General features: G+C 40.1%; 1 protein-coding gene across 6 annotated transcripts in view; it reads left to right on the top strand.

Annotated features, from left to right (window-relative positions):
• Nucleotides 1-13,030, top strand: part of col11a2 (collagen, type XI, alpha 2) — a 48,148-nt gene that overhangs the window by 27,364 nt on the left and 7,754 nt on the right. For all 6 annotated transcript variants that reach the window (XM_051377169.1, XM_051377170.1, XM_051377171.1 and 3 more), the window contains 41 exons: nt 227-313; nt 855-911; nt 1,071-1,124; nt 1,307-1,360; nt 1,900-1,953; nt 2,065-2,118; nt 2,267-2,320; nt 2,454-2,498; nt 3,120-3,173; nt 4,117-4,161; nt 4,366-4,419; nt 4,594-4,638; nt 5,192-5,245; nt 5,351-5,395; nt 5,513-5,566; nt 5,706-5,750; nt 5,938-5,991; nt 6,126-6,233; nt 6,799-6,852; nt 6,963-7,016; nt 7,177-7,221; nt 8,055-8,108; nt 8,345-8,389; nt 8,517-8,570; nt 8,784-8,837; nt 9,232-9,285; nt 9,460-9,657; nt 9,845-9,898; nt 10,099-10,206; nt 10,308-10,415; nt 10,607-10,660; nt 10,784-10,837; nt 11,159-11,266; nt 11,435-11,488; nt 11,599-11,652; nt 11,980-12,033; nt 12,155-12,208; nt 12,312-12,419; nt 12,583-12,636; nt 12,829-12,882; nt 12,977-13,030. In XM_051377169.1, coding sequence (XP_051233129.1) covers nt 227-313; nt 855-911; nt 1,071-1,124; nt 1,307-1,360; nt 1,900-1,953; nt 2,065-2,118; nt 2,267-2,320; nt 2,454-2,498; nt 3,120-3,173; nt 4,117-4,161; nt 4,366-4,419; nt 4,594-4,638; nt 5,192-5,245; nt 5,351-5,395; nt 5,513-5,566; nt 5,706-5,750; nt 5,938-5,991; nt 6,126-6,233; nt 6,799-6,852; nt 6,963-7,016; nt 7,177-7,221; nt 8,055-8,108; nt 8,345-8,389; nt 8,517-8,570; nt 8,784-8,837; nt 9,232-9,285; nt 9,460-9,657; nt 9,845-9,898; nt 10,099-10,206; nt 10,308-10,415; nt 10,607-10,660; nt 10,784-10,837; nt 11,159-11,266; nt 11,435-11,488; nt 11,599-11,652; nt 11,980-12,033; nt 12,155-12,208; nt 12,312-12,419; nt 12,583-12,636; nt 12,829-12,882; nt 12,977-13,030 — 2,601 coding nt within the window. The remainder of the gene's footprint in view (nt 1-226; nt 314-854; nt 912-1,070; nt 1,125-1,306; nt 1,361-1,899; nt 1,954-2,064; nt 2,119-2,266; nt 2,321-2,453; nt 2,499-3,119; nt 3,174-4,116; nt 4,162-4,365; nt 4,420-4,593; nt 4,639-5,191; nt 5,246-5,350; nt 5,396-5,512; nt 5,567-5,705; nt 5,751-5,937; nt 5,992-6,125; nt 6,234-6,798; nt 6,853-6,962; nt 7,017-7,176; nt 7,222-8,054; nt 8,109-8,344; nt 8,390-8,516; nt 8,571-8,783; nt 8,838-9,231; nt 9,286-9,459; nt 9,658-9,844; nt 9,899-10,098; nt 10,207-10,307; nt 10,416-10,606; nt 10,661-10,783; nt 10,838-11,158; nt 11,267-11,434; nt 11,489-11,598; nt 11,653-11,979; nt 12,034-12,154; nt 12,209-12,311; nt 12,420-12,582; nt 12,637-12,828; nt 12,883-12,976) is intronic.

The raw sequence follows: 13,030 nt of genomic DNA on the forward strand, positions 1-13,030 counted from the left end.
TTTTATCCTTTATCAGAAATGGATACAGAGACCCTTGTACTGTGACCAATAAGTTGTAGATTCCTTACAGCTGTAGTCTATAAGCATATCTATAACCATATTATTGTATGAACATTTATTTGTCCAAATTATATTCAGTTTATCCAGCAGTTGCCCCATACAAGTCATTAGGCACATTACTATTAGCCATTCACATATTCTAAATGCTTTTTTCTTTTCTTTTCAGTTCCGTTTTGGTCAGAGTGGAGGAGACAAGGGTCCTGTTGTTTCTGCACAGGAAGCCCAGGCAGCAGCCATCTTGTCTCAGGCCAGGGTCAGTCATCACTTTTACCTCACATTTCCATTGTGCGGTTAGTTTGCCTCAAGGATCATATCACTATGTAAACGATAGAATACACAACAAAAAACAACAACTGTTCAGACAACTGAACGCACACTACGCAGTGCTGCTTCTAGGCCTGTACATCTCTGCCTGCAAAGCTCTGCCCCAAGTGTCTCATAAATGTACTAAATCTGGGCATCTGCGACCAAATTTGTTTGAAAGAAAATGCGGTATGTAGCTACAATCTTCTGGCAATTATATGGCAGCATAATAGCATACATAGTCATAATGTAACATACATGTTAACCATTTAGTTAGTATAATAAAAATGTTGCTAGTTGTACTCAGATGTCAAATATGGTCTGAAAAATCTACAGAGAAGACCGGAAATTTATGTTTGGAAAAGTATTGAATTTTTAAAGGGAATCTGTAAGAACACTGCATTTAGCTGATGTATTTCTTCATACATGACTAACATTACATGAAACCATGTGCCTCCATCATGATTGATTTTGAGATTTAATGTCTCTAGATGGCTCTGAAAGGACCTCCTGGACCAATGGGATTCACTGGACGCCCTGGACCCCTGGTGGGTTATCTATCAATTGGACCTTTAGCTGTTCATATTAAGAGTTTGTTGTTATTATTGCTAATTGTCTAACAGCTGATTATATTTTCTTTTCTCCTCATTAAGGGATGTGGAAGAATGGGTAGTAGTTGATGATGTTGATTATTGTGACTATTTCAGGGAAATCCAGGAAGTTCTGGTCTGAAGGGAGAGAGCGGAGACCCTGGTCCTCAGGTAAAAACACTTAGTGGGCCAATCCTGAACCCTGACCTCACATCAAAATCTAATCTTTTAAATAATTTGTATGTCAAATACATGTAATCAACCCTTACATGTACAGTACAGTATTGTATGTTATTAATGATCTATTGCAAAAATGTACCCCAGACATCTCAATCAATCAATCCATTTTTCAGGGCTCCAGGGGACCCCCGGGTTTGATGGGACCCCCAGGCAAAGCAGGAAGAAGAGTGAGTATAAAAATGGCTGGCTTGCCTTGTCATTGGTTTTTCATTAAGTTCTTTATTGTTTGTTTAACCAAACGTAGACAGGCATTACATAACTAATCTCTAATGCTCTGTTTCCCAGAGAAGCTCAGAGGCTGCTCCAAGTTTATGTACATTTTGTTATAAATTATGTAGATATTTAAACCAATAACAAGTGTAATTTTATAGGGAGTGTGGGTATAGACCTGCTCTATATGAAAAGTGAGTAAACTTTTGTTGTGATTTGGTGCTATATAAATAAGAATTTAACTGAATTGTGTGATTTTTTAGTCCACTGCACCTCCAGAAGTCTCCACAAAGGGTTTTGTCAACCCTCTGCAACACTTAGACAACTAATCATCTGTTTCCATACCTAGTGCTCTCCCATAATCCTCTTTTCTCTCTATCTTAGCCAAGCATGCCCTGTCAAAAACAAAACATTGGTATTTGGCATGTGTCTCAACCATTGTCTCATGTACAGTAGCACTTTAAAACATGTTCTTCCTCTGCTTGTCTCTTAACAGGGCCGTGCTGGAGCTGATGGTGCCAGGGGAATGCCAGGAGAAACTGGAACTAAGGTAACCTCTCTCTGGTGGGCTACACCGGAATATGATTAAGCCAGCTTACTTTACTTTAGCTTTACTTGGTCTTCAGTAATGACACCCTGCAAATGTGTGTGTCTCTCTCAGGGCGATCGTGGTTTTGATGGCCTTCCTGGTTTGCCCGGTGACAAAGGACACAGGGTGAGTCAAAAGCAAATCACAATCAAAATGCCACATGCACTTTACATATTATTATTATTGGTAGAGTATGTATAAGAACTTTAATACTTTAATAACAATGTATGTAAGAAAAACTAAAGAATGTTTCTGATTCCTCTCTCCTGCCCAGGGTGACTCAGGAGCGATGGGACCCCCAGGGCCTCAAGGAGAGGATGGAGAGAGGGTATGATGATATGAACGATTATTTGAAATTATTCCAAGCTCTACATCTGTACATCTGTCTTTGTGTTGCTAAATAAATGTTAATAATCAACGTCTTTCCGTCCTTGGCGTGCTGTTTCTGTGTGTGTTTCCAGGGAGATGACGGAGACATTGGACCCAGGGGTCTCCCAGGTGAACCAGTGAGTGTTTCCATGACAACACAGCTGATTTTAAAGCTCTCACTCTAATTTGTACTATCTCAGTCTCACTTATGCTCCTGTTACACCTGTCGTTTCTCACCATAGCAATAATACATGAAATAGTTGGCGTTCACTGTAATTATGTGTAGGGCTTATGGATGGGTAGAAGATACAGCCGAGTGCTGCCAGGATCACAGGTGTATGGTACAATTGTTTTCACAAAAAAGTTACCAACACATGCAGACTGAAAAGTAGCAGCTTATAGATGTCTGGATGTAAATACCTGTCAGCTTCATTTACATGTCCACTATAAATCAGCAAGAATCAATAACATTTTTAAAAAATCATAACAGAGTAAACATTCAAAGTGTTACAAAACTTATAAAATAAGACAAATTGCTATTTTTCTTTAATTTATAATATCATACCTACCTACTACCTTTGCAGAGTCTACAATGTTCAGTTTTTGTTGACATTTTCCAACATTTACCACTAACTTCAACTACATCTTAATTTGTCTTGATGCTAATGTTACTGCTGATGTAAGGCTGTTTGAATATTTAATTTACAACTTTGACTATTAACTGATCTTGGCTTGCGTGTGTGTGTGTGTGTCTCTAGGGACCTCGTGGTTTGCTTGGACCCAAAGGTCCTCCTGGAATCCCTGGACCTCCTGTGAGTAAAAACTATTTCAGCAAACCACATTGTGCTGCTGTTATTTTAGCTGCATTGTTTTATCCCTCTGTGACCACTGAACACCCACAGCACCTCCTGAAATAACACCCTGTGACTTGATATAAAGACGGGGATATCCAGTCATCTAAAAATGAACATGTTTCCACAATCACCTCAAAACAATGCCAAGACATCAAGTATCACCCAGGATTTAGGCATTTGACACTTATGTATTTATAAGTACTAGAGTTGTTTGGCTAAAGCAGCTGGGCTCTGCCCAGTTTTAGCATTTGTATCTATAACTATTATATTATATTATCTGACTCACAGTTTTTATTTTTTTTAAAGGATCAAAATCGAGCAGCAGAATGCACCAGAGATATTATCTTTTTCATTCCAATTAGTCTTCTTCCTTGTCAAAACCTGGCACCTACATTACCCATAATGACAATTGACCGTCAACAGTTCGGTCTGAGATTCGGTTGTGTGATGCTAGTAGCAGCTATTGTAGCCTCAACCCGCTAGCATTCATCTGAAATGATGAGCAGGCTGCAGAGGTCTGTTCAGCTCCCTCTGGAGCCACAAAAGGCTTTGGACAACATTTTTGCCCTAGACCTGTAGACAGACTTTTATGTGTATAATAAGTGAAGTTGCCTTATAAGCAACAGTGTTTGATGATTCCCACAAATCTAAAGACACACCTATCACCAAAATGTATCATTTGCTGTGAGTGGCATTGAGCAAGGCACTAGCAAGGATAGTTTCCGTTCCCAGTGCTGTCAAAAAAAAACTTGTTTTGGATAGAAACCTTCACCTTAGTGAGTTAGTTATTAGTTTGTGCAACTGTGTTTGAATTCATTGTTATCCCTCCCTTCTTTGAATGGTTGACATCATTTTTGTGCAGAATTCCATTCTGATTTTTCTGTTCATCCTTTCTTCTCAGGGTGTAAGAGGAAATGATGGGCCCCACGGTCCCAAAGGAAACTTGGTCAGTGTTGCTATACATTATCTACCATGTTATCATGTAAACTTGTACTATCAGCAGATAATTTGTATCCGTATGGTAATGCTAAACTTTGTTTATGAATAATTCTAAGACATGATTCTCTATTCTTCATTTGTCCTTCACTCTGTTCTTCTGTTTGTTTTGCTGTTATCATCAATTTATGTTGTTTCTATTTTTGTCTCTTAGGGTCCCCAAGGAGAACCAGGACCTCCAGGTCAGCAGGGAACCCCAGGAACTCAGGTGAGACAGAGGACAGCTGGCGAGTGTGACATATTTGTGATATTAACTTTTTTCACTAAGTAATTAAATGCTCAAAAGCATTGACACAAAAATAATAGGAAACCGTAACTCTGAGAGTGTGTATTCATTCCATACATTGAAAATATGTCTTATTTGTTTGTTTGTTTTTTGCAGGGAATGCCAGGACCTCAGGGAGCCCTTGGACCTCCAGGAGAGAAAGTAAGAAACTAAAAATATATAAAGTTACTCTGCATTAAAAGGACAGCAAGATACAGGAATAATGGTTATACTATGTTATTATTGTTAAGTGATACCATTACAATATCTGTCTGTTAAATATGAAGCTACAGCCAGCAGCCGATTAGTTTAGCTTAGCATAAAGACTGCAAACAGGAAAAAACAGGTAGCTCTATCCAGAGGTAAAAACAAATCCATCTACCAGCACTTCTAAAGCTCTCTAATCAATGCCGCCCCTGTGATAATGGCATAAATCTCTCACATTGAGCTTAGAAAGAATGTGGAAATTTCAGCACTGTTGGTCAAGTAGAATACGTAATCGCAGGATGTATCTGATTCCCGATCAGTGCTTTGTCTCGCTCATAGTTCATCCATGTGTTGGTGTTGTTGGTGTTAGAGAATGAATTCTCCTCAGCTTGGTAAAAACACAGTTTTTAGCACAATTATTATTCTTGTGGCAGTTACTAAAACGTTTCAGGGACATTACCACCGTCCTCTGGACTCTCATTCATGACCACCTTGTCTTCTCCACCAGGGTCCAACAGGAAAACCAGGTCTTCCAGGAATGCCCGGAGCTGACGGTCCTCCTGTACGTTTGTCTTTTCGCTTTGTCTTTATGTCACTAAAAATGGATTAAGCTGAATCCACTAACCCTTGATGTCCTTGGCTTGAACTCTCTGTCTTCCCTTCCCAGGGTCACCCAGGAAAGGAGGGGCCTACTGGCACCAAAGGAAACCAGGTGGGTGTCAATCAAAACCCCATTCCACCACCTCTCTTGCATCTAACAAACTCAATTTATTATTATTTATTTATTGTATGTATATAAACTTGTCCTTCTTTCTTTGACCTTCTCCAGGGTCCCAACGGTCCTCAGGGCGCTATCGGCTATCCTGGCCCTCGTGGCATCAAGGTCAGTACAGTTAGTCTTTATAAATCAACAAACAGGTTTTTGATTGTTGAGGACTTTGCATTGCATTTGCAAATTACCTGAACTAACACAAGACTTAAATATTTCCTAGCACATCAGTCATGTAATGCTTTCATTGCAGGGAGGTCAAGGAATCCGTGGGCTGAAGGGCCACAAGGGAGAGAAGGTAAGTGAATAATCATAGTTTTAATACTTCATTACTTATTCAGGACATACCCTCTCTTAAATCACAATTGCATATTGATAATATGTAAATTTGTAGTTCACTCACAAAAAAAAAACAAGGTGGATTTTCAAATAGTCTTTTGCTGAGTATGCAGTATTGTATGTTTTTTGTTTGCTTGTGTTTCTAGGGAGAAGATGGTTTCCCTGGAGTTAAGGGAGATTTTGGTACCAAGGGAGAGAGGGTAAGATCAGTTTGTTAATAGAATGATTAATTGATGAATGAAGAAGTCGACTGATTGATCTTATATTTGCTGAGTCATTACTCTCTTTATATTGCGATTTATTCTGACGGTTTATCTTTGTCCCCTGCTCACAGGGTGAGCTTGGAGTATCAGGTCCCAGAGGAGAGGATGGTCCAGAGGGGCCAAAGGGTCGCGTCGGACCCCCTGGTGAGATCGGACCCATTGGATTAGTTGGAGAGAAGGTACAACCTGTTCAATTAGGACTAATTGAGACTAAATGATATGTTCTTAGTAATGTGGGATAAGTTGAAGATATTCAAGCATTATTTCCTGCTTAAGTTTTATTCATCAAAGTGAAGGTCTTCTGAAAATTTGGATTTCAGGTTTATGCTCTGCCAGTGCAGATATTTCCCATTTTATTAAAATTAAAGTATTGCCTTCCATTTGGCAGTATATACAGACAGGAAATGTAATTGGGCTACCTTCTTATGGTTGAACATGTATGTGCATTGTAGTGAAATATAACATTTCAAGTGTTTTGATTTGGTGTTAGTTGCTGCAACTAAACATTTGAGTTTTTGCTAAATATTTTGCCCTTAATTTTATTACATGTTAATATGACTATAGCATACCCGAGCACGATATCAGCTAATTCTCTTTCCGCTTTCATATTATGGCAAATATTTCTCAATGTGAATGAATCACTATAATACGATTTGTTGTGCAATTGGTTGGTATTATGTAAATACAATTAGAGATGTTGCGTAAGTAACGGAAATGATTAATGATGTCATCATGTGATTTCAGGGTAAACTTGGTGTACCCGGACTTCCTGGATACCCTGGAAGACTAGGACCCAAAGTAAGAGAAACACACATACAACATCATCCTCACTGACTCATTCATTCATCCAGGGTGGTTTCTTTTGAGAGTGGTCCAGTGCCGATACTGAGATGTGGATTTCTTTTTAGGGATCTCTTGGATTCCCAGGATTCCCTGGTGCAAACGGCGAGAAGGGAACAAGGGTAAGTTGATGGCTCTGTGGAAGATTCTGCTCCTCAAATAAGACTATTCAGCTAATTGAGGCTGATTAGAGTTTAAAGCGGTGATAGTTATACAGTCAGAAATATACAGTTAACTTCTGTCTGACTGAATCTGATATTGTTCTTTTGTGTGTTTGTTCAGGGTCTTAGTGGCAAATCAGGACCAAGAGGACAAAGAGGACCAACGGTACCATTTTATATTTATTCATTCATTTGTTTTATAAACTTGTCTGTTCATAAAAGCATAAAAGGTACTCTGCTCGGAGGATGAAGGTCTTTGACCTTTCTTCCACAAGCTGTTGAGCAAAAATGGTGTTGCTGGTGGTATTAAAGGTCCAGTGTGTATTATTTAGGCGGCTCTATTGGCAGAAATGGAATATATTTTTTAAATGTTTTCATTAGTGTATAAGCAGCTGACAATAAGAATCGCTGAATGAGCCGGTTTTATCTACAGAGGGAGTGAGTCGTTGTCCACGGATGCTGACATGTTGAACTGCCATGTTTCTACAGTAGCTCATAACAAACAAACCAAAAACTCATTCTAGATAGGCCTTTTGCATTTTTTGCAAGTTTCACAGACACTGTAGTTCCTTCTAAATCCTTGAAGGCTGAGCTGTAATCAAATGGTTGCAACTTCACTGCTAGATGCCACAGAATCCTACCCACTGGTCCTTTAAAGAGTACCTTAAAAGACTGGAAAGCAGAGTTTCATTGCCCTCTCTGGTTGAAGTATCACTGCTCAGTGTGGTTGTTTGGGGTCAGAAGTGTGCTTTGTTGCACCTGTAACCCCATCCAACAGTGATGTCAGAGTCCTGTAGTACACCTGTGCATCAGTGCAGCAATGCGTGAAGTTAAACCATGGAACATTTTCAGGGTGTGTTATGATATTCCTTAAACACTGATTTAATATTATTTGATTAATTTAAATCTCATCAAACATCAATAATCACATAAAGCATTACTGTTGCACTGTTTGTGACTGATGAAGACTTTTCACTAATTACTGTTTGTGTTCATCAGGGCCCCAGAGGGCAGAGAGGACCGAGGGGCGCGACTGGGAAACCAGGAGCAAAGGTCTGGATATTTTAAATTTTTATTTAATAACTCAAACAATCTCACATTTACAAGTATTTTGATATTTCAGGTAAAATGCTTATCTTAAGCAAACAATCCCTATTCTGTGCCATCTGTTTTCTTTGATACTTTAGATCTTAACCTCCATATTACCTGGTTCAAAATTGGAGTGAAGCCCATCTCAATAGTTTGTGATCCAAAACTTTAATTGTATTTACTGTGTTGTTGTTTTTTAGGGAACTTCAGGAAGTGATGGCCCTTCTGGTCCTCCTGGAGAGAGGGTGAGTGCTTAATTTTCTGTACATTTTCTGCGTAGCACTTTGCCAAATACATTTCTTTAAGACACTAAATGGCTCTTTTGGGTATTGTTATATGTTCTTATTATATCATATGTTGTTGTTTCACCAGGGATTGCCCGGGCCTCAAGGAGCCAATGGTTTCCCCGGACCAAAGGGACCTCCTGTAAGAAAGTCTTTCGATACCAGTTTCTCATGGACTAATTCTTGATATTGTGTATATTAACAGTGCTATCACTTGGCGGATCATAAGAGAATTGTAGTACATTGTTCCAACTAGTCTTTCATTATTTTGGTTTGATGCTCCCTCTTGCTTGGAGTTAAAGCTCTCTTAAGGTGGAGATTTAATTAATGACCTTTGATTGATGGTTCCCTATAGGGACCACCAGGAAAGGACGGGCTGCCTGGACACCCTGGACAGAGAGGAGAAGTTGTAAGTTGTATTTTTCTACTACTCCTAAAGATGGCTCAATGTTCCAGTTGTTTAAACTGATGGTTTTAAGACTTTAACTTGATTCTAGTCATGGCTTTCTTTTAGGAAGCAGTCATTCAAAAAATACACCTGATGAAGGTTGAACCCACCAAAACGTTACATATTTCAGGGATACAGGATACTCAGAAATTATGTCAGCGATTAGTAACAATAATTAATAATAATTAACAACAGATGGATTTTTGTACTGTGGGAAAAAATGATTTATGTGTTTCAAGAGAGTTGAGGTGAGAGATGAGTTCAGAACTGGATTACACACATTATCATGTGTCTCATCAGGAACGAGGTTCAACATTTAATGTATTTTTTGTTAACTGATTTATCTCTCCTCCAGGGTTTCCAAGGTAAAATGGGTCCACCTGGGCCTCCTGGAGTTGTTGGACCTCAGGTGAGTTTTCCAAATCCTGGTGCAGAATTTTCTCATTACTGATACAGTAAATCAATTTTCATAACAACACAACCTGTCCTCTTTTCCTTTCATTTTTATTTTCTTCCCATCTTCTATCTATTCTCACCTTCTTTGTACCTGCACTTTATTTCCTCTACATCTTCCTCCTTCCAGGGTCCATCAGGAGAGACTGGCCCCATGGGTGAGCGTGGCCACCCCGGACCCCCAGGTCCACCTGGTGAGCAGGGACTTTCTGGTCCTTCAGGGAAGGAGGGCACCAAGGGAGACCCTGGACCCCCCGGGGGCCCCGGTAAAGATGGGCCTCCAGGACTGAGAGGATTCCCTGGAGAGAGAGGACTGCCTGGAACCCCTGTAAATATGACCAAGAGAAATACTGCATAGATCAGCAGTCAGATATTATTACCTGCCAATTGCTTTTAAGAAACCGTTTTTAGTCTTATATTGAGCACTTTGATAGCAGTAAGTTCAGCTTTGGATAAAAGTGTGTAGAGCTGAGGTGAAATATTACTGATTATTCCCTTCTTGTCTTTTCTTTCAGGGAGGTGGAGGACTGAAGGGAAGTGAAGGACCTGCTGGACCTCCTGGACCTGCTGTACGTTTCAAACTATTACACCTTTACTACAGTTTAAGGAATACAAAATAGAAAATTACAGGAACTACACTGCCTACCACTGCCTGTGCATAATAAAATATATATATATATATATATATATATATATATATATATATATATATACTATATTGACTTAATAACACCTGCTGTGCTCACTACTTTATGATGTACCTTTCTAGGGGTCTCCTGGTGAGAGGGGGCAAGCTGGTACTGCTGGACCTGTTGGACCCCCTGGCAGACCAGGCCCTCAGGGGCCTCCTGGACCCGCTGGAGAGAAGGGAGTTCCTGTGAGTACTCTTGTGCAGTGGTATCCAAAGAAGTTGTCCATGTAGCCAAAGAAAAAACATCAACTGATGATTCTCTCCTTTGTTCTTTTTCTCCTGCTCAGGGTGAGAAAGGCCCTATCGGCCCAGCAGGTCGTGATGGAGTACAGGGTCCCGTGGGTTTGCCTGGCCCTGCCGGATCACCTGGAGTACCCGGAGAGGACGGAGACAAGGCCAGTAACTCTAACTAACAGTCTTCACACCAACATATGCTTTTAAAAATCACCTTAATGTGTCATAAAGTCCAGAATGGACAAAATGTAGTTACTGAGTTGTGTGTCCACCCTACTCTTATCAGGATATCATTGATTTCAGAGCTTTGTTTCAAACTTTGCTGTAACATGTTGTTTGCTTGTCAATACAGGGTGAAGTTGGAGAGCCTGGTCAGAAGGGTGCTAAGGGAGGAAAAGGAGAGCATGTGAGTGATGCTAACTTTCATCAATTTGCGTGAATTAAAATTGATGCTATTTGTCTGTTCATCATATCACTGCTGTTTTGTTGTTTTTCTCACTGTTTGTGTCCTTTGCTTGTTTGTTGGTAGGGTCCTCCTGGTCCACCCGGGCCAATGGGTCCTGTCGGTCAGCCTGGTCCTGCTGTAAGTACTTTAACTCAAAACTCAACAACAATGAACACAAACTTAGTTATTTTATTAATTCCAGAGAAACCAGTATTTAAAATATATAAGAAGCAGAGAATTTTTCCAGGAAAGGCATTATTGTGTTGATACAGGACCTACCAATACGATAATGGAAAATAAAAATGTAATAATAACACTACACCAATCATTGCTGTACTGACGAGAAGTTAAGACATTGAACATTCAATTACTGCCATGAGTAGATGAAGACAATGTTTTCAGCACACTTATTTCTATCTCTCATGTCTTTATTTCTGTTTTTCTTCTTCTGTGGTGCAGGGTGCTGATGGAGAGCTTGGACCAAGGGGCCAACAGGGGCCTTTTGGAGCTAAAGGTGATGAAGGATCCAGAGGATTCCCAGGTGCCCCAGGACCCATCGGACTGCAGGTAAAATAAAAGCCATAACACTCAGAGGCAGATTGACTCAAATATTCATTAAATCTTTATTTCATACTTTGATACAAATATTTATATGGAGTTTTGAGCTTCACTTTGTGCTAAGGTGCTACCTACACTAAACAAATTATTCATGTAACTATCCACTCTGTCCTGCAGGGATTGCCAGGACCACCAGGTGAGAAGGGAGAGACAGGAGATGTTGGACCTCTGGTGAGTTTCAGAAATACGTGACATCAGTCGTACTGACTGCATCATTGACTTGTTTAATTATAATAACATCATAAATTGTGATAACAGCGTGAGCCTCTTTATGTTTCCAGGGTCCTCCAGGCCCTCCAGGACCTCGTGGCCCTGCTGGACCCAATGGTGCTGATGTGAGTGTTTACAGCTATTAATTGTAAAATGACAACAATCTGTAATCTAAATGGGTTACACCACAAAGAGCTGTTGTTGAGCTGTTATGATACTATTGCAACACTGTTGGTTGTAGCATGTTAAATGAGACTAAATGAATTTTGTTTTAAAAATAGCGCAGCGTGGTTTGTTATATTGTGTATTCTATTAAGCAGTTTTTAAGAGTGCAATGTAACAAATTATTGTTAGGTAGGTAAGTAAAAAAGTAAAGTATTTTTTTCTGATGACCATTTTGATGCAAATCATTCAATCTTTTTGTCTTAATTGTTTTTTTCTGTGTTTTTCAGGGTCCCCAAGGTCCTCCTGGTGGTTTGGGTAATCCTGGACCTCTTGGAGAGAAGGTGCAGAGAGAACGAATTTTGGCATTGAAGCAATATTTCTGTATGCATGTCCAAAAACATAAAAACTGAAGTAATTTCTACTTGTTCAAGGAGACTAAAAGATATACTGTTTGCTCCACAGGGAGAGCCTGGTGAGGGTGGACCCCCTGGAATTGGAGGGGAGCCGGGAAAGAAGGTGTCTGACCCTAACATGTTGTGGATTTAAATGATATGGTGCCTTTACTGACTGTTTAATAGCATTCATGAGTTAACAAAGAGATCTGTGCTCCTGTTGGCAGGGTCCTCGTGGAGAGCGCGGAGAGAAGGGAGAGGCAGGACAACCTGGAACTGCTGGACCTGCTGGAGGACGAGGAAGACCTGGAGACGACGGACCCAAAGGAAACCCTGTATGATATCCACAATGCAACATACACAAACACACGCACAATGACATTGTGAGACAGATCAATTACTTTAGACTTCACTACAGAAGGAAGAGAAGTGATTTTCTCTCAAAATAACCAAGTTTTATTGCCCTAAATTCAGATGACATTTTGTTTTTGTCTCTAGGGTCCTGTTGGTTTCCCTGGTGATCCTGGTCCTCCTGGTGAGGTTGGACCCAGAGTGAGTATTCCTCTTTTGAAAAGTACATGTCAGCATCTTGTCAATCAATAATGTATTCTAATTTCAGAGATGTTGTATAGCTGCACAGTTTCCAACAGATCAGTTCAGCTTGTTCCATATACATGTTGTCATGATCTTTTTGCTTAAGTAAACAATAAGAAGAACCACTAACCCTGATCTGCTTCACTTCAGGGTCAAGATGGCGCCAAGGGAGAGAGAGGAGAAGATGGTGAATCAGGAGAATCTGTAAGTCAAAAGATGCATTAATGCAGATATGTGAATGAAAAGTTATAATAGTATCTCAGCGTCTTCAATCTGCTCTCTCTGCCTCCTATTGCAGGGTTCCCCTGGACCTCCTGGTGAGAATGGACCTCTCGGCCCCCCAGGAAAGAGG

Source organism: Dicentrarchus labrax, unplaced genomic scaffold, assembly GCF_905237075.1.
Source record: "Dicentrarchus labrax unplaced genomic scaffold, dlabrax2021, whole genome shotgun sequence".
NCBI classification, from domain to species: domain Eukaryota; kingdom Metazoa; phylum Chordata; class Actinopteri; family Moronidae; genus Dicentrarchus; species Dicentrarchus labrax.